The sequence below is a fragment of the Pipra filicauda genome, unplaced genomic scaffold (assembly GCF_003945595.2).
Source record: "Pipra filicauda isolate LSUMZ 115617 unplaced genomic scaffold, ASM394559v2 scaffold77_size3566232_pilon, whole genome shotgun sequence".
In the NCBI taxonomy this organism is placed as follows: Eukaryota; Metazoa; Chordata; class Aves; order Passeriformes; family Pipridae; genus Pipra; species Pipra filicauda.
The window spans coordinates 3,479,133-3,506,845 of NW_024104953.1; the positions used below are offsets into that span (position 1 = coordinate 3,479,133).

Consider the following 27,713-nt stretch of genomic DNA (forward strand, 5'->3'; position numbering starts at 1 on the left):
CTGGTAAAGATTTTTCCAGTGCTGCTGCACTGTTGTTTTATAGGATTGTCTTGAACATACTTTTTCTTTCTGTAGCTCCTGAATTAGGTGACTTTATCCCTTTGAAACACATCCTGGTGATGAAAAGGTTTTTTTTTTTTTTGTTTATGAACTGATGGCTACATAGCTTGCAGAGTGCCAAGCCTGTGTTTTAAGAGAAAAAGGGAGGGGGAGAAAAAAGTTTATCTTCTAGTACAGCTAGATTTCTGTTTTGCATGTGGTCCTCCTATTGTGTGTGGACAGGCAGAACACTGCTTTTGAAAGTAATACTTTTTGATTACAAGTGGGGGAAGGAAAAACCCAGCAGGTTTTATCAAGCCATTTTGGTCATCCATGTAATGCGATTTTTAACAGGTTAGAGCTCACTAATATGCTAAGAAATCACTCCAGCAAGTCACCCATTAAGGCTGGTTAGAATCAAGACAAAGAGTTACCAGAGGGGCAGGAGGCCTGAGTCCCCGCTGCTGGCCATCAGCTGCACCCTGCCCACCTCCCCCATCTCAGGCGAGGGGTGTCAAACTCCTGCTCCATCTCCTCTCCTCCTGGGAGCAGCTCTGTGCAGGGTCAGCCTTGGAAATACTTCTCCACTAGTCCCATCTGCTGGATAGCAGGATGAATTGCCTGCTGGAAAGAGGGAAAGCATCATAGCTCAGCCTTTAAATAGGAGCTGGATGTGGCGTGCCACCAGATGTACATCTGCCTGTCTGTGCTGTCTGCTCCCTCTGTTTTCCTTCCATCCACCTAATCGCATTTGGACCACTGCTGTTCCCTTCATCAGGTTCCATGTGCTAAGTAAAAGCAAGGTGAGGAACTTTAGCAGTGTCACTTTAGAGAAGCTCTGATCACAAAAACCCAGGAGCCACCAAAGATCACCGCAAAAAAATATGTGTATCATTATCAAGCTATTTCCAGGCCTGGGAATGAATTTCCTTTCTCCCAGTGTATATGCTCAGCAGTCAGTTTTTCAAATGCCTCATTAAGGCTGGTACTCAGCTGTTCTCGCCGTGCTGGAAAGGAGGGAGCGTGGCCATCGCATCTGATCCCGCATGCTGCACTGCAGCCTCTCATATTATTATGAAGCTAAAAGAGCCTTCTCCATCGTTGAAAATACAGAATTCCTAATATATTTCTCACCAGGGCAAGCAAAGGTTAAGAGAGCCATAGACATTGCCCAGGGTATTACTGTTCTTGGTGGTAATTCGCTGTTTGCTACCTGCCTTCCAAAAGGGTAGAAAATGGATAATGAATGCAAAGTAGGAGAGAAAATTGGGAATGAATGTGAATGTAAAAAGAGGGAAAATGCATTCTGTCCTAGCAATCTTACTTTGGTTTGATTTGCTCTCTTCTTTACAGTTGTTTGTGATGCATTTTTATACTTTATGTTAAGTGGCATTGTGGCTTTTGCTTTAAAATTCAGTTCAGGTGATTCTTACCTTCCATAGGCATCCAAGGGAGTTTTGCAAGTCAGAAACACAGCCACTTCAAGGATCCTGGGGAAATGTTACTGGAGGAAAATAATCCTAGGAAAAAACTCTTTATAAAATACATAGATGAAGTTCAAGTAACAATTTCATTTATTGCAGAGAGTGTTTAGGGAAGCATCCGTTTATTTGGTATCATTATTTTCAGTGAGCCTATTGAGATAAAATCTATAATCCTCATCCTAAGATATGAAAACATGCCTGGTTTAAATGGAACTGGTCCTGTTGGCAGGTGTTTTCAGTTTACCTTTACATCTCTCCTCTTTTATCACAGCGCCTTGCTGTAAATTAGCAGTTTGTGCTGAATTGGATACAATTAATATTGCTGCTACTGTTACCAATAAAAAGATGTATCATAAATAATTTTTATGTGTTTTTCTCAATAGGTGGTGATGGCACAGCGGAGAAGCAAAACACTGATGAAACTGAGGCCCAGAGCCAAGAAGCAGGTTTGTGCCCAGCTCCTTAAAGACCTATCTTAGGCTTTATCCACTTGGTGAACAATAACCTTAGTGAGTGCTATTGAAGGGGAATGTTTGGACACTTTCACCAGATTAGCTCAGATCTTGAGCAATTCTCCCATCAGAGGCCGAAACTTCATTCATTATGAATGGATGTGTTGCAGTGCAGGAATGCAGACTTCTCTCTCCAGCTTACTAGCTCTACATTCTCCCTTTAAGGTGAACTCCCTCTAACTAATTTTCTCACTAGCAAGAAATAATTTTTTTCCCCTCTGCATAGAATAGAAATGGGGGAATAGGAAATTTGGAGAAGAAGGAAGCAGGCGGGAGGCTCCTTTTGATGAAAACTCAACTTTGGAAGATTTTAGAAGGTATTTTCAAGTTTTTAAAAAATATCTGCACAAGTCTCAGCAGTTTTGAAAATTTAAATCCATACAGAAAGATATTGATTATGCTGTGAGTGAATGTCAGAGTTCACAAGCAGGGGGTTTTGCAGGTGACATGCTTATAAATAATAGTGAGCTCAGTATGTTGAAATACAGTGTCACTCTGTGCTCACAATAGGTTTTCTATTTTTCTTTTCTGTTTATGCTTGGTTTTTTTCATCCTGCCCACCTCTGTTCAGTGCAAGAGACAGCTAGAATTAATCAGTTACCAAAAGAGCCAAAGTGGAAATCAAAATGTCTATATATTCCCTTAATTCTTAAGTATTTCTTTTAGTGAAATATTATATGTAACACAATGCTTTTCTCATATGGTTGGGTTTTTTCTCATTGTAATGCATCATGTTGCCTAAACATACTTAATCCAGGGGGAATGAAATGGTTTGCTTTGAAACTTCTTTTTAATCAGATTGTTTTAATCAGGTTGTTTTCAATATGTGGAGAAATTGAGCTGAAGAAGGCCAGTCAGCAAACACGGCAGATAAATTTAGAAGGCCTAGATTCCTGACTTATCTGGTCTGCTTCCTTCATTGTGGTAACAAGGGTCCTCCTTTTTGTCCTGTGCACTGGGCACTGTGTATGTGGAAGTGCAGCTTTTTACTGCCTGCCCTCCACAGGTCACTCTTCTGCAGCTGAGTGCTAACATCTGAGGCTGTCCACACGTGCTTCAAGTCCTTCTGTGTTTTATGTCCTCTTTATCACCTCTTCTGTATGTCCTCACGTGGGGCAGGCAGTGGGAGATGAAGCCCTTGGCACACAGTATTAAAGAATAAACTAGATTGCCGTGGACCTCAGCAAAATTTATCCTCCCCAAGATAAGCATTCAGTGGTGTTTTGTGAATGCTGGAGGGCAACCACATTTCCTTTCCCGGGTTTTTCACTTTCATGCTAGTCATATTTTAAACAGGCAAAGGGGACCAGGGAGAAGAATGAGTTGTTCTGTCGGAATCGAGACTCTGTTTTGAATCTCTGACTAGGTTGGGGCATATCTTTTTCCAAGCAATACTGAGCTTTTAACCATACCATGTACTGCTTGGCTACCAGCTCACCTAAGAACTACTACTGCCCAGAGCTCCTGGCTGCAGCTGCAGAGGTTCCTGTTAAACTCAGTTATAGCATCTACAGATGCCCAATACAGCCCCCTGTGCTTGTCAGTGATAGTCACTCTGATGGGGTGTGTATTTCCCTGGTATTTTGGTTCACAAAACAGTTTGAATTAAATGCATTTCTTTTTTCCCAAGAGAATGAAGGAATATTTACCTCTCAGAATTATTACTTCGCTACTGTAGGTGTCTTAAATGCACTGTGTTTTTCCCAATACCGTCATTACGACTTGTAGCAATACGAGCTGTCAGAGCTGGCTTATCAGAGCCATGGGGTACATTCTTGTGCTATCTTACATTGGTAGTCATGTTTCGTTACTCTCAGGGAGAGCGTCAGAGAAAAGATCCAGACATTTAAAGTCTGGGATCCAGAAAATGTCATTCTTTAGGAACGCGGTTTAGGTATAAGCCTAAAGACAGCGTTGTGCCCACGCACAGCCCATTAATCACCTCTTCGGCCACAGACACACGGTGTTACGGGGAAAAAAATTATTTGGCTTAACAATTATCCCGCCTGGTTGACATAGTGACAGGAACAGAGGGGCACAATTACCTCGAGTTAGTTACATCCACCTAATGAGTTGCTGCTGCTTTCCAGCCTATGCATTGCAGAGACAAAGCATCACCAGGAACTTTGAGGTTGCTGCTTCTGTGCCTTCTCTTGGCACTGGAAGGTTACCTGGTTTTCCAGTGTCTTCGGTTGTATGCCTAAAACATTTCTAAACACTACAAGCAATTGCTGTTACGAGCAATGCCATTAAATGTTAAAGTTCTTATTTGTATTTTTTAAACCCAAAAGCATAACTTTCATCTGAGTGGGACAAATCATATCCTTGATACTGTGAAAGAAAATATAGGACAAAAAAATTGACACTGCATTCTTACCCAGTCCATTACACGAATAGTTATATATTCTTATTATAGTGAAAAATATAGTGCTATTATAGAGAAAAATATGTATTATATAGAAACCTATGTTAGTGAAAAAGCAGTAATAGTCTGAGAAGACTGAAAATTTTCAGCTATTATGTGTGGGGTTTTTTTAAAGTCTGGCCTCCAGTCTATCATCAATGAACTTCACACTTAACACGTGGAGAAACAACATGGCAGGTGGTTCTGAGCTCTTGTTTCAAGGTAGTTAAATATACTCGATGGCTGTATTAGGAAAAAAAAATTGTCAGAATCATCAGAGACAAGTCTTTTGAAAGAAATGAAAGCCTAGAAATGAAAACAAAAGCTTATAAAGGTTTTAGAACTATAAAAATTACGCAGAAAAAGCAACAGCGAAAGTTTAAAAATTCTTTTGAATTCAGGTATCGCTTGTATCTATTAACTGAAGTAGTTTTACCTGCCTGCTCTACCATTAAAAAACTCCAAGCCACATGTTTTTAGGGACTTGCTAAATTTTCAGTCCTGATTCATGAAAGCTTCTATTGTCAGGAAAGCATTTGCATTTAATCATTTGGATTTCAATGGGATTCATGGACATGATTAAAGTTAAGAATGGCATAATTGTTTTTTCTCAAAATAGATGGATTAAATGAAAAAAGGAATTTCAGAGCAAATAGCAACACCAGCCTACCCATGAAACCAATAGCTATTTCTCTTGCTGTATTGTGAGGAATTGAAATATAGACTTGATCTGGCAGTATTGGAATGTAGGTTTACCTCTTGTTTAGGAAAGACAATCAGATCAGTAATGGCCAGTGAATGGATGGAAGCCCAGTAAATGAAATTCAAGTCTAATATCTTGCCTCAGTAAGGCATAACACTTTTTTTCAGTAAAGTGGTCCATCAGTTTGCTATCTAATGAATAACTTCGCTTTCATTTTCTTTGTTCCTATAGATGAGACAAAACCTTCAGCTGCAGCCAGCCTATCACCATCAGAAGACACAGAGCTGAGTGAGGATAAAGGTACAGATTGGAAATTGTGTTTTGAAATACCCAGTCCCAAGTGGACGTTTCATGAAGCCTTATTTTCCTTTGTGTGGAAATTGCCCAAATCACAGTTGAACAATACAGAAATAGGTAAATGCTTGGATTTACATTTACAAAAGTGTTTGTAATGAAGTACTTGACACCAGCTGTTGTGCCGGTTAGGAGTGACACTGTGAATTCCTAAGTCCCCTTGTTATGGAGTTAATGCTAAAATATCATACATGACATTTCCAAAATAAGCCTAAAGCCTGGGCTCACTGAGATGACTCACAGGCGTAAAGTTAAGTGTGCATGACTATCTCAGCAAAATCAGCTCCCTGTTCAGTGCTCTCCTGATGCAGGAAAAGAAAAACACAATAGCTATAAACACATCAGGAGGAGACAGGAGGAGATGAAGTCATAATGGAGAGGGAGAAAGTACTGTTTATCTTGTGCAGACTGTGCTGGGCACTCAGATCATTTAGTTTGTGATAAATATTTAAAAGTGTCACAGGGCCAAATGACAGGGAGTTTAGGAAACAAGAGAGATGATCTAATTTAAATGTTTCAAGCTGAGATTTTTCCTGTGGAGTTGTTGGTTTACAGATAGGAACCAGGGCACAGCTGTACTGTTTTTGATACTCTGTGATAATCACACTATTAATTGCTGTACCAGTCTACAATTTTTGGCATTTTTGTGGGGGTACGTCAGGAAAAATCCTGGCTGATATATAAAATGTTCGCTACTGGTAATTCAAAACAGGAGTTACGCTATCTCTGATAAATACAGTTCATCAGTACAGCCTTCAAGAAAGACTAATAGAAAATTTTAATGCATTTCACTGAGATAACATAATTATTAACATCCATTAACTTATTTATTTTAAAAGATTTAATGTTTAATTCAGCATCACTGCTTGACTCTCTTCTCATTTTTCTAGATAAGTGTGACAGGGTGTGAGATCCTGCCCTTTTGTTCCAAAGCCACGTGCTGGAGAGCCCACATACTTACCTGATTATGAGTTCAAAGCCTTGTGCAGGTTGATTTAAGGGCTCTTTTAACTGATTGATTGATCCTGCACGGAAAAAAAAAGAAGCCACAAACCCTTGCTGGAGCACTTCTTTTTGCTGCTTCACAGATTGAAGTTGTGGCAAGGCTAGAGGATGGCAGAAATAGTGATGGATTCAGTCCCAGCATGGCTGCTGGTTGCCTGACATTAATTTCTCTTGTCTTGATGACATTTGGCCTTGTTTATGTATCCTGTATCTGTAGGAGTCCCCATCAGCTGGGTTTACGGTATGTTTCACTGTGTGAGGCTCCCAGTGAGGCCTTGGGTTTGTATTTTCCTTTGCTGTCTGCAGTTGTACTGAAGATCCCAACAACTTGGTATTGTTTTGAGTGCATGTTCCTGACTACAAAGACAACAGTCTTCTGATAAGCTTTTCAGTGGCCATCTCAATGTGTAACCACTCCAGATTTTTGCCCCACTGTATTTATAATCTCTTCTCAGGAAAGAAGTCATATTGGTGCTATAGGTCTCACTTTTCCTATGATACATTAAGAATATATATAGTGTTTTCTCCTCTTCTCTTGAGAGGTCGATGGAGAGATAGTGCCCTGAGAGATCCAAAGTGTATTATGTCTTTGATGTCCTACCTCTCCTCATAACTAAGATGGAAAGCATCTGATATAGAAAAAGGAGCAAGACAGACTCTCCTCTGTATATTTTGTTTGTAAAGCTATACAAGTAGGAATAAAAAAGAAAAGAGAAGACCATGTTTTGGGATTTGCTTGCTACTTTTTCTAATGGAACCAAGAATTTGGAACAATGAGGCCACCGCACGCACCAGGCCATGGTTTTAATCCTTATTTCCATCAGAGGATTTTCAGGTTTTTTAGATTTTTATTGTGAGGGTGGAGAGGCACTAGAAGAGGTTGCCGAAAGAAGCTGTGGATGCCCTATCCCTGGAAGTGTTCAAAGCCAGGCTGGATGGGGCTTTGAAAAACCTGGTCTCGTGGAAGGTGTCCCTGTTGGGGAGTTACAATGAGATGATCTTCAAGATCCCTTCCAACCCAAACCATTCAGTGATTCTTTGATGATTCTGTGATTTTAGATTTTGAGTTATTTTAAAATGAATACTAGCGTTACAAAAAAACTTGCTACCACTTGGGAAATGGCACTTTTACAAAATCCTGGCATTTCTGAAAACACCTGCTGCTCCCAAAATAAATTTCAGCCTTCAAATTGTTTGCCCACTGAGTTAACACAGCTAAAGCCTACCAGGTTCTGGAACATACTGATTTCTGTAGTTCATCTTCAACTAAGTGAACTGGATGTACAGCATTTAGAGAAATTATTATTTTCCCAGTCCTTCCACCTAATTACTGTGAAAGGAGATTTGTGGCAAATAAGTGCATATTCCCAAAATGCATATTCCCAAAATGCATAGTTTAAACCGCTCAGAATAGGAGGTTTCCATGCCTGCTATGGAAGTATAACAGTCTTTCAAATATCAGCTCTGGTGAGTGCACCAAAACAAGTATTTTGAGTCCCATTAGAGCTGACTAGTTTTTTTTCTGGGTTTTTTTTTCTTCATATTTTTGGGATTAGAATATAGCAAACCCATTGACGTAGTTATTTATTGCTTTAAAATGTGGTGATATTCAAAACACAGCACGTGCATCTCTGCTACCATGAAGATCTAGTATTTTTGTCATGCGTGAGTCATCTTTATAATTTTCTTTATGAAGGAAAGGGGAAGGATGGGAAGATGAAAGCAGTTTTCATGATAAGTGTGGGACAGTGCAGGGATCACATTTTGAGGGGCTCAGATTCAAATTAAAACCTCCTGTGAGACTGCAAATCTCACACTAATGTAAAAGTATATCTCTTCCGTTACAGTAGAAGAGACACTGTCCAGGAAAAAAAAATGTCCACAAAGGCCCAGTTTGCACATGGCCTTTGAGCAAAACGAATTTTTTGAGTGCTTATCTGTCCATAGAAAAAAAAAAGAAAAAGAAAAAAGAAAGAAGGACAGTCATATTCTAAGAATATCAAGATGTTTGATGTTGTGCTGTAGAGGTATCCTCTCATTCCAATCTGTGCCAAGTTTCTCTTTCCACTGTCTGCAGAGAACTGTTGCAATTTTACCCTTGTAAACTTGCATGCTTAAGTACCATCTCTCGGTGGGGTTGGGGGGGGGAGAAGCTGACATCTCCAGGCAACACCTTTGCAGCGCTTCATTACTGTGCATATGGAAGTAGATCCTTTATCCATGGCGTGTTTCAAGTGAGAGATGCTTCTCTTTATGAAGTGTAAGGGCAGAGCAAAGTGATTAAAGTCATTAATGTTTATGCAGCAGATAAAGCACGTATCAGGCAGGCTGCACTCAGTCTGCTATGCCTGTCTGTACAAGATTGTGCTGGGGCAACAAACTCATTTAAAATGGGCCATATAGTATATATAGATTGGTTTGAACCTGTGATTAATTTTTGCTAAATAGAGCATGTGTGCATGCACATGCATGCGTGCGTGTGAGAGAGTGATTTGCATTTTCATCTCAGTTACCTCTTTTACCAATTACCATTTAACCTGATTTAATGATAGAACTTTCTGTCAGGCAAATGTAAAAAGGAACTGGATTTAGTACAGGTGAAGCATAACTCCCCATTATGCAATCACAGCAAAGTTTCTGTGCACAATACGCTGATTTTAATTCATTAGCACTTAATAAGAACTGAATTTTCATTTGAAGGTCAACTAAATTAAATCATATGCTAATTAATTTTAAAAATAAAGTAGCGATTAATTATTTCCAGGTGTTCACCAAAGTCTGGGCTCCTATGGGAATGCCATTTAAAGCAAGTCACTGTTTTTCTACATTCTCTGAAATGGAGTCAGATTCAGTCAGCTGGAGGGCTTGTGTTGTCAGGAACAGAATTAAGTATGTACATTGGCTAGGGGTTAGCCCTGAAAACTTACTTTGGGCAACCCAGAAGCCTGTAAATCTTCCTGTAAAGCATAATGGGTATAAATTGCTGTTTGGCCTGAGGTAGCTCTTGCTATGGAAAAAATCTTGATGTCCTAAGACATAAATGATTGAGAAGGGACAAACTAAAAGATAGAGCTTTTCAAATGCAGGGGAGCTGTGCAAATCAATGTAAATTAGTTATTGATGAGTGGGTGAAAAGGATTGACTGAAAGGCCAATATGTTCAGAAAGAGGTGTTTAAAATCAGCTCTTAAGTATATATTAAGACATCTCAATGAATGACCTGATTTTCAGAAGCGCTGAGCGCTCAGCAGCTACCGATGAAATGTTTTTACTTCACCCTTGGGCTATGATTAGACCTGGAAAATTTCAGCCTGAAAAATTTCAATAATAGGTAACTGAAAGAGAAACCTTTTTTAATGGAAGAGTTTCAACACCCCCAGCCATAGCTGTGGCTCTGCATGCCTGCTACGGTGATAACATTTTTCTGTCCCTTGGTTAGAAGGGTTCTTATGAAAGCAAACTGGCTAACACAAGCTAATTTGTGGGGCTTGGGGGTTTTTAACCAGAGACATAACCACCACCAGCCAACCAACCACTTAACACCCTCCAAAAGGGTCACTTCAAGCTGAATATAATGGGAGTTATTCTCTTTTCCCCATTTAATGTGACCTGAGTTGCACATCCAGATGGGGTCCAGCCCCTGAACTACTCAAGAGGTATTTCTGCCCCACCCTTTGCCAGTACAGGCAGCTGCAACAGCGAACACTAATCTACTTAGCTGGTTTATTTAAATCCTACTTATTTTTAAATATTAGCTGACCTGGAGCCATCCAGCTGCGCTCCTGTCAGTCCAATGAGAGATCCTGCTCCTTCCATCTCCCCCCTCCAACCCTTCAGCACCTTCTCCTGTACCAAGGCTGTAACCAAGGCAATCAGGTTTTTCTCAGCTTTTTCCTTTCCCAGAGCCCTGTACAACAGGTCCTGCCCCTTATGGCAGCAGCAGGATGCCCTCGGTTGTTATACCAGCTGCACCTGGAATTTCTCAGGTGGACAGCAAGCAAGGTTAGAGGAGATGCCCTTCTGTCAGCTCGAAGCACAAATGGGTAGGAGAAGTACTCAGTGGACCCCACCTGCAGAGATGAACTGCCTGGTCTATTACCTGAAAACTAGCAAAAATATATCTACAGGTTGTTGCACCTAAAAAGGTTTGTTTTACCAATCCATATAAACTTGGGCTCCAATAAATCTAATCTGTCATAAAGACAGATTAAAATGAAATCTTAGTGGATATAAAAATAACATTTTAAAGTCAAAGCTCAAGAATCTCTCCCCAACTTCTCATAAATCACCATTTTATAGTACTTCATCTTAACACATTTTCTTCAATTTATGAGGCAAAAGAATACCCTAATCATGTGGCAGCCTCCGTGCACACCATTACCTGTAATTTTAGACGCCTGCTTGATTTCTTTCACTCTGGAAATATTCCAGTCATTTTTCACAGTATCATGCTTAAAAAAATAAAATGCACTGAACCTGTTTCTTTCCTAATGACCAGCTTTTTCCCTCTTTAATCTTCTTACAGCTCCCTAAAACACAGTGATTTATCTATGTTGTGTGCAGGACCCAGGTGTGTTGCACATTAGAAACGATTCAGTAAATAAGCCATACAGAGTGTAGCTGAGGAAGTGAATTTTAAAAGATCATTAAAACCACTTAACATTCAGTTCTTACCATTTCCCCTCTTCCTTAGCATTTGCAAAATTTTGTTTGAACAGCATTGCCTTATACAGTCAAAAAAAATTATGAATGGCATGGAAAAGCGCGGGGATTTATGCAGGATTTAGACAAAATAGTGTCTGATTATTGGCAGGAAGGGTAGGATTGATCATTTGTTCAAGCTACATGCATTTCTTGGAGACAAATTCAACATACAGCTGATATATTGGAGCAATGATATACTTGGGGAGTATTTATTTATAGTCTATTTATTTATAGTCTAAATATTTTGTTCAGCACTGTTGCACGTGGGCACCCCACCCCGCTAGAACGCATGAGCATCTGCTCCGCTAGTAATCGCAGTCGGCGGGTCGCTCAGCCGGCCGGTCGAGTGCATCTCGTGCCTCTCGAGATTTTGTTCAGGGGCTGTTAAACGTTGGGGCTAATTCCCAGGTGGATTCAAGCACACAGTCCCATGAGACACTGGTTTCAATACAACAGAGGGGTGCAGAGATGAGCGCTCCTGACATGGACACTGCCACTGCAGCCAGCAAGGAAGGATTTTGAGGGGACTAAGGGATGCTCAGACTGCACAGTAGATAAAAGTGGCCTATGTTTGGCTCATTTATGTCATTAAATGTCATGTTTGGTTCATTCATGTCTGATCAGTGATGGCATTAGAAAATGTACTCCACTGTGGTATCCAAAACACCGATTTTTTTCAGTCCTGCCTAGAGTAGCGTTAACCTTTACAGTCCCAATTTGTAGTTACCTGAGGTAGGTAGTGCCTGGCACGTGTATTATCAAAAAAATAAATAAGCTGTGAGATAAAAAACTGTGCTGTGAGATAATATCCTGACTTGGATTCTCTGGTATGACTTCACAGATAAGTAGCTGGTATGGAGAAGGCTAACACTGCTTTCTGCCATTTAAAAATATCAGGAGTTAGCTCCCTAGTGAATTAGAGATGAACAAAGGCATTAGGGATGGCCAGAGCTCTTGTCAACCCTGGAATCATTTAGGACTGTAATACTGGGCTTATGCCTCATTGCATAAGGCTCCAAAGGAGCAGAGAGGACCAGCTGAGTCTGAGGAATACCACTACCCTATTGAAAACTTGCATATAGGAAACAGTGTATCGTCAGTATTTTTATTGACCACTGCATTTGGTTTTACACTTTCACTTTTGCTTGGCTCAGATTTTCCTGATAAATCTGGGTTTACTCCTTTGCTTTATTTCCTTCTCGTTAATCCTAAAAGTAAATCTGTCTTTGAACCTTTTGGCTTGAATATTTGATGCAATATTTGCATTTGAAAAGAAGGAACCTTTGGCACGGTCTTGACCTTAAGGATTTTGAAACTCAGAATCTACATAGTAACACCAATCAAGACTGATTCCTACTCCTGGAATAAGAACAGCAGACTCTTACAGCCAGACAGTAACTCCTGCCCATGGGCTGTTCTTTTCAGAAACATGCTTTAAAAAAAAAAAAAAAAGGGGGATAATTTGGAATTCTGTGCAGCCAAATTGCTTTCTCAAACCCTGGAGCAACAGGAAAACTGTTTATGATAAAAATGAAAGTTTAACACAAAATTACAATCCCATAAGAATAAAGCCTGAGGGGACAGACTGCCAGCTGTGCCAATGGGTGGGAATAGCATTGACACCCCACACTGTGTGAAAACTGCAGTTTTCCATAAGCCCTGCCCAAAAGGCAGTGTGGTGGGGCACATACATCAGCCAGGCATGAAGCTCCTTAAGCTCCATTTGTTATCATTGACCAAAGCCTGTAATTGTGCCTCTGATGCTGTGGATTGATTTTTGCATGAAATTGGAATCATTCCTCATGCTGGGAGAAAAAGGTGGCACCTGTGAACTGAGATTAAAGGCCCTGATCTGGGAGTTTGAAGTACTGTGCAAGAGGTGTGGGATAAGGTGGCTCTAAGGGTCTGATGGGGCAGAGCCACATGCAGCTCTCCATCCCCTAGCAGGTGATATCACACTTATCATCACTTTTGACTGCCTGAAGGGCTGTGTTTGGGCCCTGGCTACTTGGTATTTAAGGCAGAGGACTCCTGATTCCAGCTTTGCCAGTACAGTTCCTTTTACAAGGATGCTTCTGTATCATACAGGAAAAAAATATTATATTAATTTAGGGTATGGGGTTACAGGTGGCACAAATCTTGGCTTGTTTGATATCCTGAAAGCTTTGTCCAGAACTTCAGGAAAGCCAGAATTCTGCTCAGTGGGTTTAAAGTTTGCTTGAAAAATTCTCTATAGATTTTTAGTGCTATTCCCATTTATACCAAGAGATCCTTCAACTGGCTTTTTTATTAAACTTGGAATTTTATGAAATTCTAATTTATTTTTGCTCTGATTTGGGCTGATAGGGTAATCCTATGTACCTCATGGTACAAAGTGGCATTCCAGTATGAAAGACTGACACACTGGTCCACCTGAGAACAGTGAGTAGTGTTTTAAGTCCACAGTAGGGTGAAAAAAAGTGCAGCAAGGGCAAAGTTTAGCAAATTGTACATCAGTGACTTATTTTACTTTCAAACTTGGATTTATAAACTTATTGCCATGCCACGAAAGAAGTAAGAAGCTGTGCAGGTAATTAAATATTTGCCTTGGGGGATTATTTGCAGTTAATTAAAGCCACACACTTTCAGTGCATACCTTTCCTACAGATTATTAAATTTGGATCAGATGTTAACAACCCAGCTTTCCCACTTATCCATCAGAGATTATCATTTGAAAGTTTCAGAAACAGAATTTTACAGGGGTATCCTTGGGTATATTGTAAGATTTGTGGAAAGGGACCTTCCAGAAGTTGAGCTATAACAAGACTGTCATAACATAATTTATTATCACATTTTGTAGATCTTTTGGCACCATCACCTACGTTTTTCCATCGAGCAGCACTTTAGAAAGTGTCTCACACAAATCCTGATTATCTGTTGCCACTGTTATGACCTGGAGTGGACTTAACCCCTGTAGTTTGCAGAAGTGTCCAGTTAGATTAGCGGTGGTTTTTAATGAGGCTCAAAGAGGGCTCTTTATCCAGGCAAAGCTGTGTGTTATGGGGATGAACAGAGCTAAAACGGCTGTCTGCGTTGCTGCATTACCTGAATTCAGTGGAATTATGCATTATGCATTTCTCCATCCCCAAGCAAAAACTAAGTGGCTGTTGTCAGAAAATGCTGTTGGACACAAGAAAATAATGCCCTGTGCTTATTAAAATCCCAGATAGCATGGCAATTGGGCTTTATGTTGTCTAATTTAAGCCTTACTTTGCCACTGTTTCAGAGTATGGCTGTGGGCAGTGCATTTTGACAGTCTGCTCCAAAAAAGAAAAGCACTCTGGGCCACAATAATGACCTTGGGAGTTCTGTCGTCAAGTGACATGAGGCTAGGATTTGCACTGGGATTTATGGGATTTAATGTTTGTCAAGCTTGTGAAAATCCAGCCACAAAAAAGTGTTGTCCTAAGTAAATAATAAATCACTTTATTTATCAAGTAGGTGGTTTGTGCTGTTCCTCATAGCTTTGTGCCACTCCATTTGTTAGAAACAAAATTCTCGGTAGCTCTGCTGATTATTCTTAGGCATCCTTCCTTGCTAGCTCCTTGTTTAAGGTTTGTACTTCAGGCAAAAAACTGCTCGGTAAGTGTAGGGGTTCTGAAATCAATTTGAATAGTTGAAACCCACAAGTATACTTCTGTAGTTTATAGGGCTTTGGTTAAACAGATAGAAAATCTGTCAGCGTATCAGAATGCCAAATATGAAGCTGGCACCTAAGTACTACCTCTAACTCAAGGAGCTACTAGGCTTTTCCGGTGTGAAACCGCCGCAGGATTTATTTGTTTGTTTGCTCTTTCCTCAGACTCCCTGAAAGACTCCAAAGGCACGCGGGAGAGTGATCCAGTGCATCCTGTGGCGTCTGAGCAAGATCAAGCCGAAGGTAAAGTTTTGTATGAATATTTCTTGAGACAGAGATAATGAACCAGTTGGGAACTTTAGTTGTTCCATTTTCAGCATCCAGTGGGTTTCAGCCTGACCTCTGCCCCCTTAAGGAAATGCTGTTGGCTGGTAGAGGTTGTGTGTCAGCCAGTTGTGAGGCCGTAGTCTCTGGGGTTACTGGAGAAGACACACATCTCCAAATATGTGGGTTAAGCCGTATTGATCCTGGGTGCATAGCATTGTTATTATTGTCCTTCTGTGTTGCTGTTGTTCTAAAAACCCGTGGGCTGTTTCTGTTCCTTCTGCTAAGCTGACTGTCAAGTGCAAGAGTTTTGCAACAGCTCCTATGAGAAACAGTGTCAAGGCTGGGCTACAAAAGAAGAAAAAATAAAAGTAACTCAGGGTCAGTTTTGATCAGCCATTTAACAAACAACTCTGAGAGTTTGTTAAGTGATATTTTCATATATAAAATAAGTCCAACATTTCACTTAACAGAAAAACAGCAGTACTTGGCTGACAAGTACCATAATGTGTGGTAGGTTCATGTCTTGTTTTGATGAACTTAGCATTGCCAGCACAGAGCATCATCCTGATGCCATTTTCTGTTTGTTTTATTAACAGGACAACAGGATGTTTCTGCAAAGGAGGAGATGAAAACTGGGGCAGATTCCCAAAGCTCCTGCATGGAAATAGAAGGTACTGCATGTGCCTTGAAAGCAAAAAGCAAGATTAACAGGCAAAACCACTATCATAGAATCACAGACTTGGGTTGGAAGGGAACTTAGTGACCACCTATTTCCAACCACCCTGCCATGGGTAGGGACATCTTCCACTAGACCAGGTTGCTCAAACCCTCATCCAGCCTGGCCTTCAACACTTCCAGGGATGGGGCATGGAGTATGTGTGTTGCTGGGCTTGTGAAGAGTCCCGGTGTAGAGCCATGCTTGGATCCAGGCATGTGGTGATTTTGTGCTAGATCCCAGAAAGTTCAGCATCTTGAAGGGTCAAGGCTTTGCTGTCAACTACAGCCCCTTGGATTTCCTTCAGCAGCTTTTGTATTTGTACCCTTGGGGAAAAGGATCCTTTTCCTCTGCCAGTGTTTTTAATGGCAAGGTCTCTAGTGGATGTTAATCCTTTCATGTCTGTTCTGAAAGGCCTTACTGTTCTTCTTTTTATCAAATTTATTCAGAGACACTGTTGAACCAAGAAGACACAACAGAAGTGGAGACACTTTTGATTCCTGGTGCAGAGGAAAAGGAAGAAGGAAAAGAAGAAGAAGGAGGTGAGCCTACTTATAAAACAGATTGAGACAGAATGCTGCTGGACTCATGTTTTCCTTTTTATTGTAGGAAACATGAAAAGAGGACATAAAAGCTTTTTTCTTCTAAGAAAAAAATCCTTTCTTGTCTTATCTTTGAGTGTTGTTTTGATATGTTGAACTTGGATTTGCATAGGAAAATAAGTGCAAAAAAGTGCACACCCAGGTTCAAAAGTGCCTTTAAAATAAATACTCTTCTCATTGTTGGTTTTCTGCATTTAAGTGCATAAGGCTGATTAAACAACCAATTTATGTCCATTTAAGTACACTCTTGATCACGTTCGCCAGAAGCATCAAGAGTGTTTAAAATAAATGGGTATGATTATTATTTGTGAGGTCATTAATAAAGATTTAACCAGCAATTAACTAAAACTAATAATTCTAATGAAGAAACCAATATTTAGAGTGGGAATGCAGAGTCTCGCTGAAGTAGTAATTTTTTCTGGGAGTAAAGTATTTAAATCTTTAGGAATGCTTCTGCAAGGAAATGTAAAAGTTTAAGTGTTGGACACTTCTGGGAACCCTGCATTCATCTCACCACTTGCAACAGGCACATGGTGATATATAAAATAATGTATTATGTAAATAATTCTCTAATTTAAAGTAACTGCAAGTTAATAATTATATGGTCATTTGTAGAGCATGGGGATGAATTTTACAGTTCCAAATTAAAACACAGACATGATTTTTATTGAAAATTCAGGTCAATACTAACTGTGTTGTCCTAATTATGAACTCCTTTTCCCAGCCACATTGACACCAACTTAATTGCAAACCTGTGTTAGCAATATTGACATTTTTCTTCACTGCAAAGCTGGGTTAATAGAACCTCTTTGTTCATATACAGCTAAACAACATTTCCTCTCCTTTTTTTTTTTAATTTTAATTGCCTATCCAAGTTGGGACTAATCACATCTCCTTATTATTGTTCATGTTAATGGTACTGGTTTGTGCTGTATTAATGATGATGAAGGAAGAATTGATATAATCCTTACTTTCAAGTCCAGGTAAATGGTAGCTCCCTACCTCAGCTGCAAATCCAGGTTATACAATACAGGCTCACTCTGATTGCAAATACCAATGTCTTCACGTTAATTTCCTCTGAATAGAAGTTATTTACATTTTATTTTATGCCTCGTTATAAGCAAGTTGGACAAAATATACTTCCGTGATTTGTAAGTTTTCTCCTCTTTAATACTTTAGTGTCCCCTATGGCTGGGGACTGTCGCTTTCTCAACGGAGAGATGGTGTTCCACCATCTGTTCTACCCCCTATTAGAATATGTAACGTTAAGGAAAAGAAGGTAATGTCAGAATAGCATTGTTCTTGGCACTTTTCCGTTTCCTGCTCCTCATTTAAAAAGTTCAAATACTAAGTAAGTAAAAGGTTCTTTCTAAATATCTTGGAACGTGTTCCTACCTGGGGGCTCAGGCGTTGCTCCTGTGCAGGAGTCCTCTGATCCAAAGCTTGTTGGAAGTCCATAGAAGGACTCTCATCAATTTAAGTGAGCTTTTGGTAAGTTCTCTGATAAGAGGAGTTGATGTGTTGAGTCTGTGTTTGGGACAACAGCATAGATATTCTGTTCAGCTTCTTCCAAATATACTGTCTTTGGCTCAGGGAAAATAAATGGGTGCTTTTTCAGGGTTTTGAGGAGGAAATTAAGGCTTTCCCTTGTTTTGTTCCATTCTCATGGGTATAAGCACTCTCAAACTTCATCTTGCTAGATGCTTCCTGTTCTGGTGGGCACATACTCTGCCACATGGGTTTTGAAAGTTCACCACAAAGTGAGGTGGGTCTGGACAAAAAGAGGTAAAAAAGTAAAATCAGCTGAAGTTCAGGCTGATAAAATAAGATGTATTCCCCAACGAGAGACTTCTCTTAATGGAAAGAGATTACCTAGCATAAAGCAGAGATTTAATATGTAACATTATTTTATATAACCCAAGTGCTACCTCGTAAACTAATTCAGTTGAATAGTTTTCCAGCAGCGTGCACAGTACATTTGACATAGGATGAAGTGGCTTATTTTTGTCTAGGAACACGTGGGGAAAAAAACTAACATGGGACTGCTAGTCCCGTTAAATAGAAATACAGGGATTTTTAGTTGTTTTGGACCATTCTGGATCTCTGTGTAGCGACTGCAATGTAGCGACTACTAAACTGCAAACTACCTGATCTTTCTGTTCTATGACTGACTGGTTTTTCTATGTTATCAAGCTCATCCTGGAGCAGAGGGTAGCATATATCTGCCTCTCTCCTCTTTCTGTCTCTCTCTCTCTCACTGGGAGCTATGAGATTCATGGGAGTTATCTGCGACCTGTGTGGTCCCCAGCACTGCAGCTGTGTGAACCACTAAATGGCCAACAAAGATCAGAGTCCCTTTTCCAACCTAAAGCTGGATTTCTGCTCAGCTACTGATTGTGGCTTTGAAGCGTGCTAGGAATTTTTTCAGTGATATGGTTTTCCTTGGAAAAATGACTGTTTCTTGCTTTTGAGATGTGTCTCAGTTTTTGCAAACTTCTGACAAACCACAGGTTAGCTTCTGATTTAATTGTGCAAGTTTTACTACCAGCTCATCTCTGTGGTTTGGGGGATTTTAGGGCTTGCAGGGTCCTTTCTGTATAGTTCATTTAGCTTCACAGCTCCAGGGTCATGCAGCAGTGTGTATTTCTAAGGAGTCCCAGATCCTGGTGCTCACAAGGTTCTGGGGCGCCAGGAGCCCAGAGGAATGAAGAATCAAAGTCTTGGCAGTCTCACTGCTGTTTCCCATTGCCAGCAGTAAGAACCAAGCCAGATTACCCTGAAGAATATAACAATGTAAGGCACTGTGTGTGTTTCATAAAAACCTGCTGTTGCTTTTTCCAAAATCAGTAATAAAATATCGCATGTGCCAATTTATTCCCTTTTTTTTCCTACTGTAACTTAAAGTTATATATTACTAGGGAGCAACTGAAGAAGAAAGGCAAACTAAGATGCCTTTTTAATTTTTTTTCTAGCTACTATAATGCACTCATTGTGCTTCACAAAAGAATAATGAAAATCTGTGTTTCTTATAAGATTAGGGAATATTGTCAAATCCCTTTATTAAAAAGCAGAGTAAGTGGTGATCACTGACCTATTTGCTGACTAGGTAAGTGTACATGCTTTTAATAGACCATTTGGCAGTCCCTTTATATGTACACTTGGAAATAGTCCTGTTATGTTGTAATGACCATGCACTCAGCATTTAGCTGCAGATTTAATCAGCACACTTCTTCCAGACCACAATTTGCAGCACATGGAAATAAACCCCGTGTTGATTTGTGTATTTGTGTGAATATGTAGCCAATTCCTCCTCCGAGCCCACTCTTCCCTCTGTCATCTTATTTCCCATCTCTTTCCGTCTCTCTTCGTCAAGACATACAATATGATGATTTCCTTCTCTGATCATCCTTAGAAGTTGCCTCAGTCTTTGGAGGGATAGGATTTCTGTCAGGGCACTAGAAAATGAAGTTATTTTTGTTATTTCTCAGTTTTCTCTCTTCTGTATTTGAGCTAAAATATTTTATCTTACATGGTTTGAGCTTGACCTGGGATGTTCCTGCACCCAAGAAATAAATTAGAGTGTTTGAGTAGCATCCTCACCCTAACCAAGGCTGGCTGGGGGAGGTTTCACAATTTAAACCATTTGAAGTACATGAGATTTTCTTTGTCAATCTTCTGGTCAGTACTTGTTTACTGTAAATTTGAATTCTGCTTAATTTCTGTTCAAGTTAAGCTCAGTTTTGCTCAACAGTCTTTGTTACATGAATAGCTCTGTAACTCTGTAGCCATCTTTTCATCCATCCTTCACTTGCTCATTGTACTTTAGCAAGAGTGATAATTTTATGGCATAATCTTGGAGAGAATTAGATATTACAAAACCTGAGGAACAGAGCTCTCTCTCTCTTTTTTTTTTTTATAGTTTCAGTCTCAGGCATTTATAGGATTTTTTATGCATTGGTACAGTCATAAATAACATCAAAATAATGACTTTAATATGACATTGTGGCTATAGAGAAACTAAATACTTCTTGAGAAAGATCTTTTTGGACAAATCTGACATTTTTATTCTTGACTCATGGCAATTGTAACTACCTTTTATTGCTTAATCAAACTTCTTTTCAGCTTCAAGTGGAGAGAGATGAGACATTTCAGGGAAAAAAAAGAGATTTTAAAAAAACTTCCTTTAAAAAGATAAATTCTTTTTGTTTGGAAAGAAAAGAATACAAAGATATTTTGGAGAGTTGTGGCTTCTGAAGATCTAGTGTAAAGACTCCAACTTCTTTTATTCAGTTGCCCAAAGAGGAGAGGAATAAATATCCTGAATCAGGTACAGCGTGTTTGGTCTTTGATAACAACCCATACTGAATAGATCAGATGCCATTTTTTGGGCTGTTGCAGCATATTCTGATGCTAACTAAATATGAAATGTGTCTTTCAAATCGGCTTCTGACAGATATTGGTGTTTGTCAAAGAGAAATAAAAGTGGATTTGCTACACAGAGAGGTGGACTGTTGGGAAGCAAGTAGATGGGAGTAGCTGGAGATGTGGAGAAAGATTATCCCTGGAAAGCCAAAGAAGTGCCTTTATCCAGGGGATACCTCTAGGATTTAAGAAGCCTTACTTTACATGCCTTTATTTGCTGGAGATCTGCATGAAACTCCAGTGAACTTTGCAGTTGCGATATCAGTCAGATGAAGAGGTTTTGTGAGCAGATTCTGCTCACCAGTTTGGGGTGGCCCAAGTGCTGTTTGGTCTATATATCCCAGTGTAAAATACTTTCACCTTCTAAAGGCATCATAGCTATGGTAGAAAAGGATATCCAGGTAATGCCTGTGGCTTGTGGAAGTAGCCAGGTGATGAAGCTGATCTGCCTGTGAGTGGCTCTGTGTGAGCATATCTTCTCTGCTCTGCTTGTGTGTTACAGTCTGAGGAAGAGGAGTGGGTTTTTTGGTCCCACTGTCTGTGGGTTTATGTTTGTGGTGTGGTGGCTTTGCCAGTTCTGAGCTGGGAGGTCTCCAGGCTCTTACATCAGCAAAGGGGCTTCGCTGTTGGTGCAGGATCAGCACAATGGGGCGACAAATGGAATGCAGACCTCCTGCAGGGCTTCCCTGAGAGGGCTTCCCTAAGGATGCTGCCCAGCACTGTGCGTTGGCAGGCGGGGTGGTTATTACACTGTCAGTAGTCTGCTCCAGGTATTGATTTCAGTCTCCTCAGGGGGAAAAAGTCATATTTTTTTTTCCTGCCACAGAAGGAATCTGTTTCTTTTCATTACTCTCCGTATATCAGATTCTAGCCTGAATGTATATAAAGAATAGGTGGTGCAAGATCAATTTTAAGTTTTAATTATTTTTCATCTCTTGCAATTTAATTTTTTTTCTAATAAAAAAATGTAGAAAACGTAAGGAATTTTTCAGCTTAAACATTTTGCTTGCTGTCACAGTCACTTTATGTTATCAGACTTGATGGTGAGAGTACAAGACAAAAAGCCAAAAGGAAAGAAAACAAGAAACAACAAAAGGGAGCACTGTAACAATGATAGTGTTTAAGGATTATTGTCTGTATTTGATTGCTTTCTTCATTTCATTTCATTTTCAGTTAGCAGAATAGAAATTATGAATTGACGATTTTTATTTCATTTAAAAATATCATCTCTTTGTTCCTGCTGAAAATGTTGACAATGCGGCCTTTGTTTAGTTTAATTAACAGCACTGAATTGAAACACACTCAGCATTAAATCAAGTAAAAGAAGTTTTAGAACTCTTTTCCATATCCAGAAAATAAAAAGAAAGAAAAGAAATTAAATCTTCTGAGAAGCTGGAGGAGAAATTGGATATTTTTAATGGAATATTTTGAAGTGCCATTTTAATTTTGATTTTCCATGGTAGGAATGCCAAAAAATATACAGTCATAATATCCCACTGAAAAGCAGATGCTATGAAGTCATTCTAAGTCCTCATATGTTTATAATAGTATTACATGATGTTACATGTTTTTTACTTGCGAGCTACAAGGTTTGAAGACCTTTAAGATACTGATAACGCCCTTTTGACATGTGAAAACTGGGAAGATAATGGAATCCATATTTCATGTAGTGGGGTCCAAGTCTGCCAGGCTTTGGTTTTAGTTCACCTCTCCAGAGAGGCAGCAATGTCTTATGCAAATGAAACATGCATCCCTTTCACGTCATCTCAAATAGCACCCAAGGAATGAGTCAAAGGAATATGGGAGAGAGGCTGTCATCTTAGAAACTTTTTCCTGGAACATATTGAAAAAGTAGGGCTCACTGGCCAAGGACTGTACTGTTACAGATGGCATCATAGTTAACAGTATATCTGGAAATTAGCTTTAGCACCTCCAGAGATACGGCACCATTTTTAAATATACTGTACAGCTACAGAGGCATCTGTTTGAATGGTGGGCTTAGCTCCTATTTGCCACACTAGGAACTTTGGTCTTAAATTAGAATGGGTCCAGCAGACCAAAGGAGTGCAGGCAGTTTCACCAGGAAAGAATTTGATCCCCTGTGGACACATGTTATGTTCTTGTTCCCACATCTACTACAAAAGGAGGATTCATTTTGTTAAGCACTGATTAAATTTGGAATCTTACCTCTTTTAATAAAGTTTGTTTATGATGAAATACACGCAGGTCCTACTGAGCCAGCTCTGGAATTGGAATTTCTGTGCTCCCACTTGCTGAGGTTAAAATGGATGTATCAAATGCCCAGGTTGTGGCACCACTTTGTAGCTATTTCAGAAACTCAAATGACCACACATTTAGGGCAGCAGAGAGACAAACTGCACTTAGCCAGGGATTTTCATAAAATAGCGTGGAATCCGGTCATAAGTAGGTATGGGGAAACCACAAGCAGTGGGAGTGGAAAAGGGATGATTTGGGAGAACTGTCTTTTATTTCAAGTACAGAACAGGAACACAGGATTAAAAGATTCCCTTGCTTGTTCTTTGGGGGAGCAGGGGAAAAACACTGTCACCTCGTTGTCAGTAGGTTTGTTTCTGTTATTTTTCCCCAGTGGTGTGGTGAGGAGTAAACCTTGTTCTCGTATGAGAAGGGTGATGTGTACTCACTCTGTGTACTGTCAGGTGGGTCAAGAGGCATATTTTTTGATTCAGTTCTGTTCTGTTTTCTCTTCTGTGCATTCCCACTGTTGACTCTGCCAGTGAGGTACACCAGGGTTTCATAAGTGCCCTTACTCCTGGCACTTGGACAGTGAGGCCAGAGCTGTACAAGGAGGGAGTGCTACATAGTGAGAGGAAATGTGTGTACAACTTGTAAAGTGGAGGTTGCATGACCCCCATCTGCTTCTCACTGCTGCAAACCCAGAGCAGGAAAAATCCCACCCGATCTCATTTAGATCTTTGAAACATAATGCTTTCCTCATACCTCTGTATTTTCTCTTCCTTTTTTTCTGCCTGTTACCCACAATGTTTTGGCAGCAGCTTTTCTGTCCCCTCACCTTTTCCTAATGCGGTTGACAGGTGAGCGTTCTCTCGAGCAGATCTTGCCATCTGGAACAGTTTTCCTCTGCTTGGTTGGCTTTCATCACGTTTTGCCTCCAGATGAGCCTGCAAGGTCACCACCAGCATGCCTGGCCCACAGTATTAGCCCAACAGCCCAAACTGACCCTGTCTCTAGTCACCGTGAGTGATCTGCCAGGGAGGAAGCTCTCGCCTCCTGCATCCCTGTGACTGCACCTGCACCTTAATCAGGCAGTAGTGTCGTCTCAACATATTGGTGCGTTTGGGACTTCCTGTTATTTCACAGAAAGCTCAGAGTCTCCTTTCTGGGGTCTTCCACGAAGTCGGAAGGTCTTTTCCCAGAGCACTCCTGTGTGCTGTGCATGTGTTTGCAGATGCAATGAAAGCAGTGCTCTGAGTGATGCACTTTGAGTTGCAGCTGCAGACAGTCTATGAGCAACTGCAAAAGCACTTGGTTTTGTTTGAGAGATCCAAGAGAAATATGAAGAGTATGGAATGGTGGTTTTTTTACTTGCCCATACGCATGCTTGGATGCTCATAATTTAATTTTTCCGTACTTGAGTAACACTGTGCTTTGCTTAAATGGTTAGTGTTTTCCTCCGAGACTCAGACTTTACTTATGACTTCCATCCAGAGTTCTAAAATCCATTGCTTTCTGCAGCCAGCAAATTTCAACTACAAGATGCCCTTCATTATTGTTTCACTGGTGCAGGGTCTTTACCCTGAAATTTTGAGACACGTAGCCTTTTGTCTCATTATTCCCCTTTGTGGATGTGCAGCCTTTGTTGTTTGTTTGTTTGTTCTCCAATCACTAGTGTGAAGGGCATTGCTATGCCAGTAATCATAGCTGCCACAGAGGCCAAAACTGTCTTTATTCCATTTACAGCATCCTGTCAAAAACCACTCAATACCTACATTACTTGACAGCCCTTGAAAGACAGCGTGTTTACACGTTCAGCATTTTCTCTATGGAGGAAATAAGCAGTCACTTACAGGCTATACCATTCTTACCTGGATAGAAAATCAGTTAAACTGTGTTCTGGATTCTGAGCAGAAAAAGTCAATAATCTTTTCTCCATTGCCCCCTGGATACAGCTAACAATGGTAATACAGTCAGGGGGTCAGGATAGCAAATTCACTGTCTCAGGGCCTGGAAAACATTGAGATTCCCAATTTGTGGCCAAATGCTATCTCGGCTGCAAGGTGTTTCATCAGTTAAAGTGCATCTGCTGGATGTGTTTGTATGGTCTGTCAGCCTGAAATGTAGCACAAAGGCGTCAAATGAGCACAAATGGAGACACCTCAGGTGCTTCAAAATAAGATGTCAATGTGCTGAAAAATCAGTACCTAACTCCAGTAGCTCGAGTCAAGGAAATTAAATTGGCTGATTCTTCCAGCAGTCTAAGCTAGAGGGAAGATTAGCAGGAAGGTAGTCAGCAGGGCTGGGTCTGAGTATCACCTCCTCTCTGGGGGGTGCATCCATCAGCCCAGCTGGTCTGGAGAGATCAGAAAACTGAGTAGGATTTGCTAGTTTGAGTGTACAGCAGCTTCATTGCTTTTTGTTTTGCTCTTTTTTGAGCATTGAAAGGTCTCTGCAGGTCACATGTTGTTGTCAATGCTGACCCAGCATGTGTGGAAAGGATGGAAAGGGCCTCCCTCATGGCTGCCATGTATGGATCTCTAAGACACAAGGATCAGGGTTTGACCCCCTCCAGCATTATTTCAGATTTATTTCCATCATGCTCTGTTCAACAGGGTATGAGGCCAATGGTAAGCACTGGCATGGTCCCACTCCCTCACGTGGGTTTGGATGCCCATTGGCTCCAAGTTTGTGCTGTCATCACATCTCCATTCAGCCCTGGCCCTGCCTCTGGGCATCTCACCTCACACATTCATGGTGTTTTGGTGTGATCCTTACCAGCACATCCAGTCCTTCCTTTGATATCAGGAGCTCCTCTCTGGTGGTCACATTGGTCTCCAAAGCTGGATCTCCAAAAGAGAGCAGAGTTGTGCTCTCATTTTCTGGGATCTCCTCCTTGGGACAGCAGATATTTTACAATTCCTCTCACATGAGTGTTGCTAACAAGCTCCCACACTAGTCTCGAACTGGCAAAACTGGCATCCTCTGTGATTTTGGTTTATCTCTCTGTCTTCCAAAACAGTAACTGTCCAGTGTGTGGTAGGTACAGCAATTGTGGTCCCTTTAAACCACTGTCAATGTTTTTGGTACCTGTCTCATGATAAATCTGCTTGCACTTAGAAGCCTGAGTCTTGAATTGCAGATGACTTACGTTACTGGGAGCTTACTGAGACGTCTCAGTAACCACACAGTGGTACTGCAGGCCCCCCACAGCTGAAGCACAGCTGCTTTTCAGGTAAATGTCCAAAAGTTTGGATGCTTTTGTAGCTTGGTTTTGAATATTCTGGCCCTACAACATGGGCAAGTTGTTGTTTATTTTCTTTTCTTTCTTAAGAAAGAAAAGAAAATAAAAGGAAAAAGTCTTTAAACAATATTTCTAATCTTGTCTCCTTCCAGCATGACATAGGATGAGGAGGGGAATAGATTTCCTGGATGCAGTTCTGCTTTCAGATCCAGCTGGCTCTTGAAGTGTGTGAGCATGAAAAGCAGATGATAAGAAATATATGTATATCCGGTACCTATCTAAAGGAATTCAAGTATCTTAGAAACTGATATATACAGAGATCACAGAATCTGCTCATGGAACTGTTCCTCTGGCATTAAACGCAGCCAATGTTTAACAGTACTGAATTAGAGTTTAAGACACAGGAAATCTTTCCAAATGAACCTCCAAGGGGAACCCAGGGGATGTCAGGATTTGGCCAGAAAATATGGTTCACGCCATTTGTTCTTATCACAATTGTTATTGGATATTTAACCACCCTAGGTAGCCAAGACCTGAGGTTTATATCTGATCCTGGAAACAGCAGTGCCGTGCAGTGCATTAGATTGCCAGAACCACTTCCTTCTTTTAATGAGGTCTCCTATTCAGGGATGGAGACAGCCTTCCCTTGCCCGGCTTATGAATCTGACTGGATCACAGCACACAGCTAAAATAATTGGAGAAGGATCTGTGCGTGGGAGGGGAGGAAATCAGCTGTATGATTTCACATCCCAAAGCGAGAGTGAGCACAGCACTGCTTTTTGGCAAGGGTTTGGTCGCAGCTTTGGGTGTCAAAGCCAGCTTGCTCCTTGCTATCCTGCACCTGTAATCAGCCAGAGCCATATCCAGCTTCTCCAAGAGGAGAAGGCAAGGGAGAGCTCTTTGTTTGGATGGCACCAGCACTTTTGCAGCTCGTGGCTGACAAAGCCATTTAGAGTGAAGATAGCTCAGACTTTGCTCTGATGTTGCGAAGTTTGCCCTCTGAATGCTGTGATTTTTCTCTAGCTGGTCTTAGAGATAGGAAAACACAGCTGAGCCTTATCCAGGTCTGAAGAGGCTGGAGCACATCAGCTGCTTGCCATATTGCTGGAACACCTGGGGCATTCGCTTTGAAACCTAAATGCAGGCTGTTCACCTGAATTGCCAAGTACAACAGAAGCTTCCTTCTGGCTGGCGGGGTGGTATTAATTTAAAGAGAACACCATCTGTGGGGCCTTGGAGAGCAGCAGTCGGAGGAGACAGGTAGAGAGGTCGCCGGGAAAATTCTTGTTCTGATCTGGGGGCCTTGCCACCGCCATCTATTACCCATCATTTCTAATTAGCAGATGTATCTTGGGGAAAGCTGCTCCTG

General features: G+C 40.7%; 1 protein-coding gene across 2 annotated transcripts in view; it reads left to right on the plus strand.

Annotated features, from left to right (window-relative positions):
* The window catches only part of MACROD2 (mono-ADP ribosylhydrolase 2), an 842,329-nt gene that overhangs the window by 785,579 nt on the left and 29,037 nt on the right, over nucleotides 1-27,713 (plus strand). For both annotated transcript variants that reach the window (XM_039389846.1, XM_027726087.2), the window contains exons 12-16: nucleotides 1,907-1,969; nucleotides 5,374-5,442; nucleotides 15,046-15,123; nucleotides 15,744-15,818; nucleotides 16,312-16,404. In XM_039389846.1, the coding sequence (XP_039245780.1) occupies nucleotides 1,907-1,969; nucleotides 5,374-5,442; nucleotides 15,046-15,123; nucleotides 15,744-15,818; nucleotides 16,312-16,404 (378 nt within the window). The remainder of the gene's footprint in view (nucleotides 1-1,906; nucleotides 1,970-5,373; nucleotides 5,443-15,045; nucleotides 15,124-15,743; nucleotides 15,819-16,311; nucleotides 16,405-27,713) is intronic.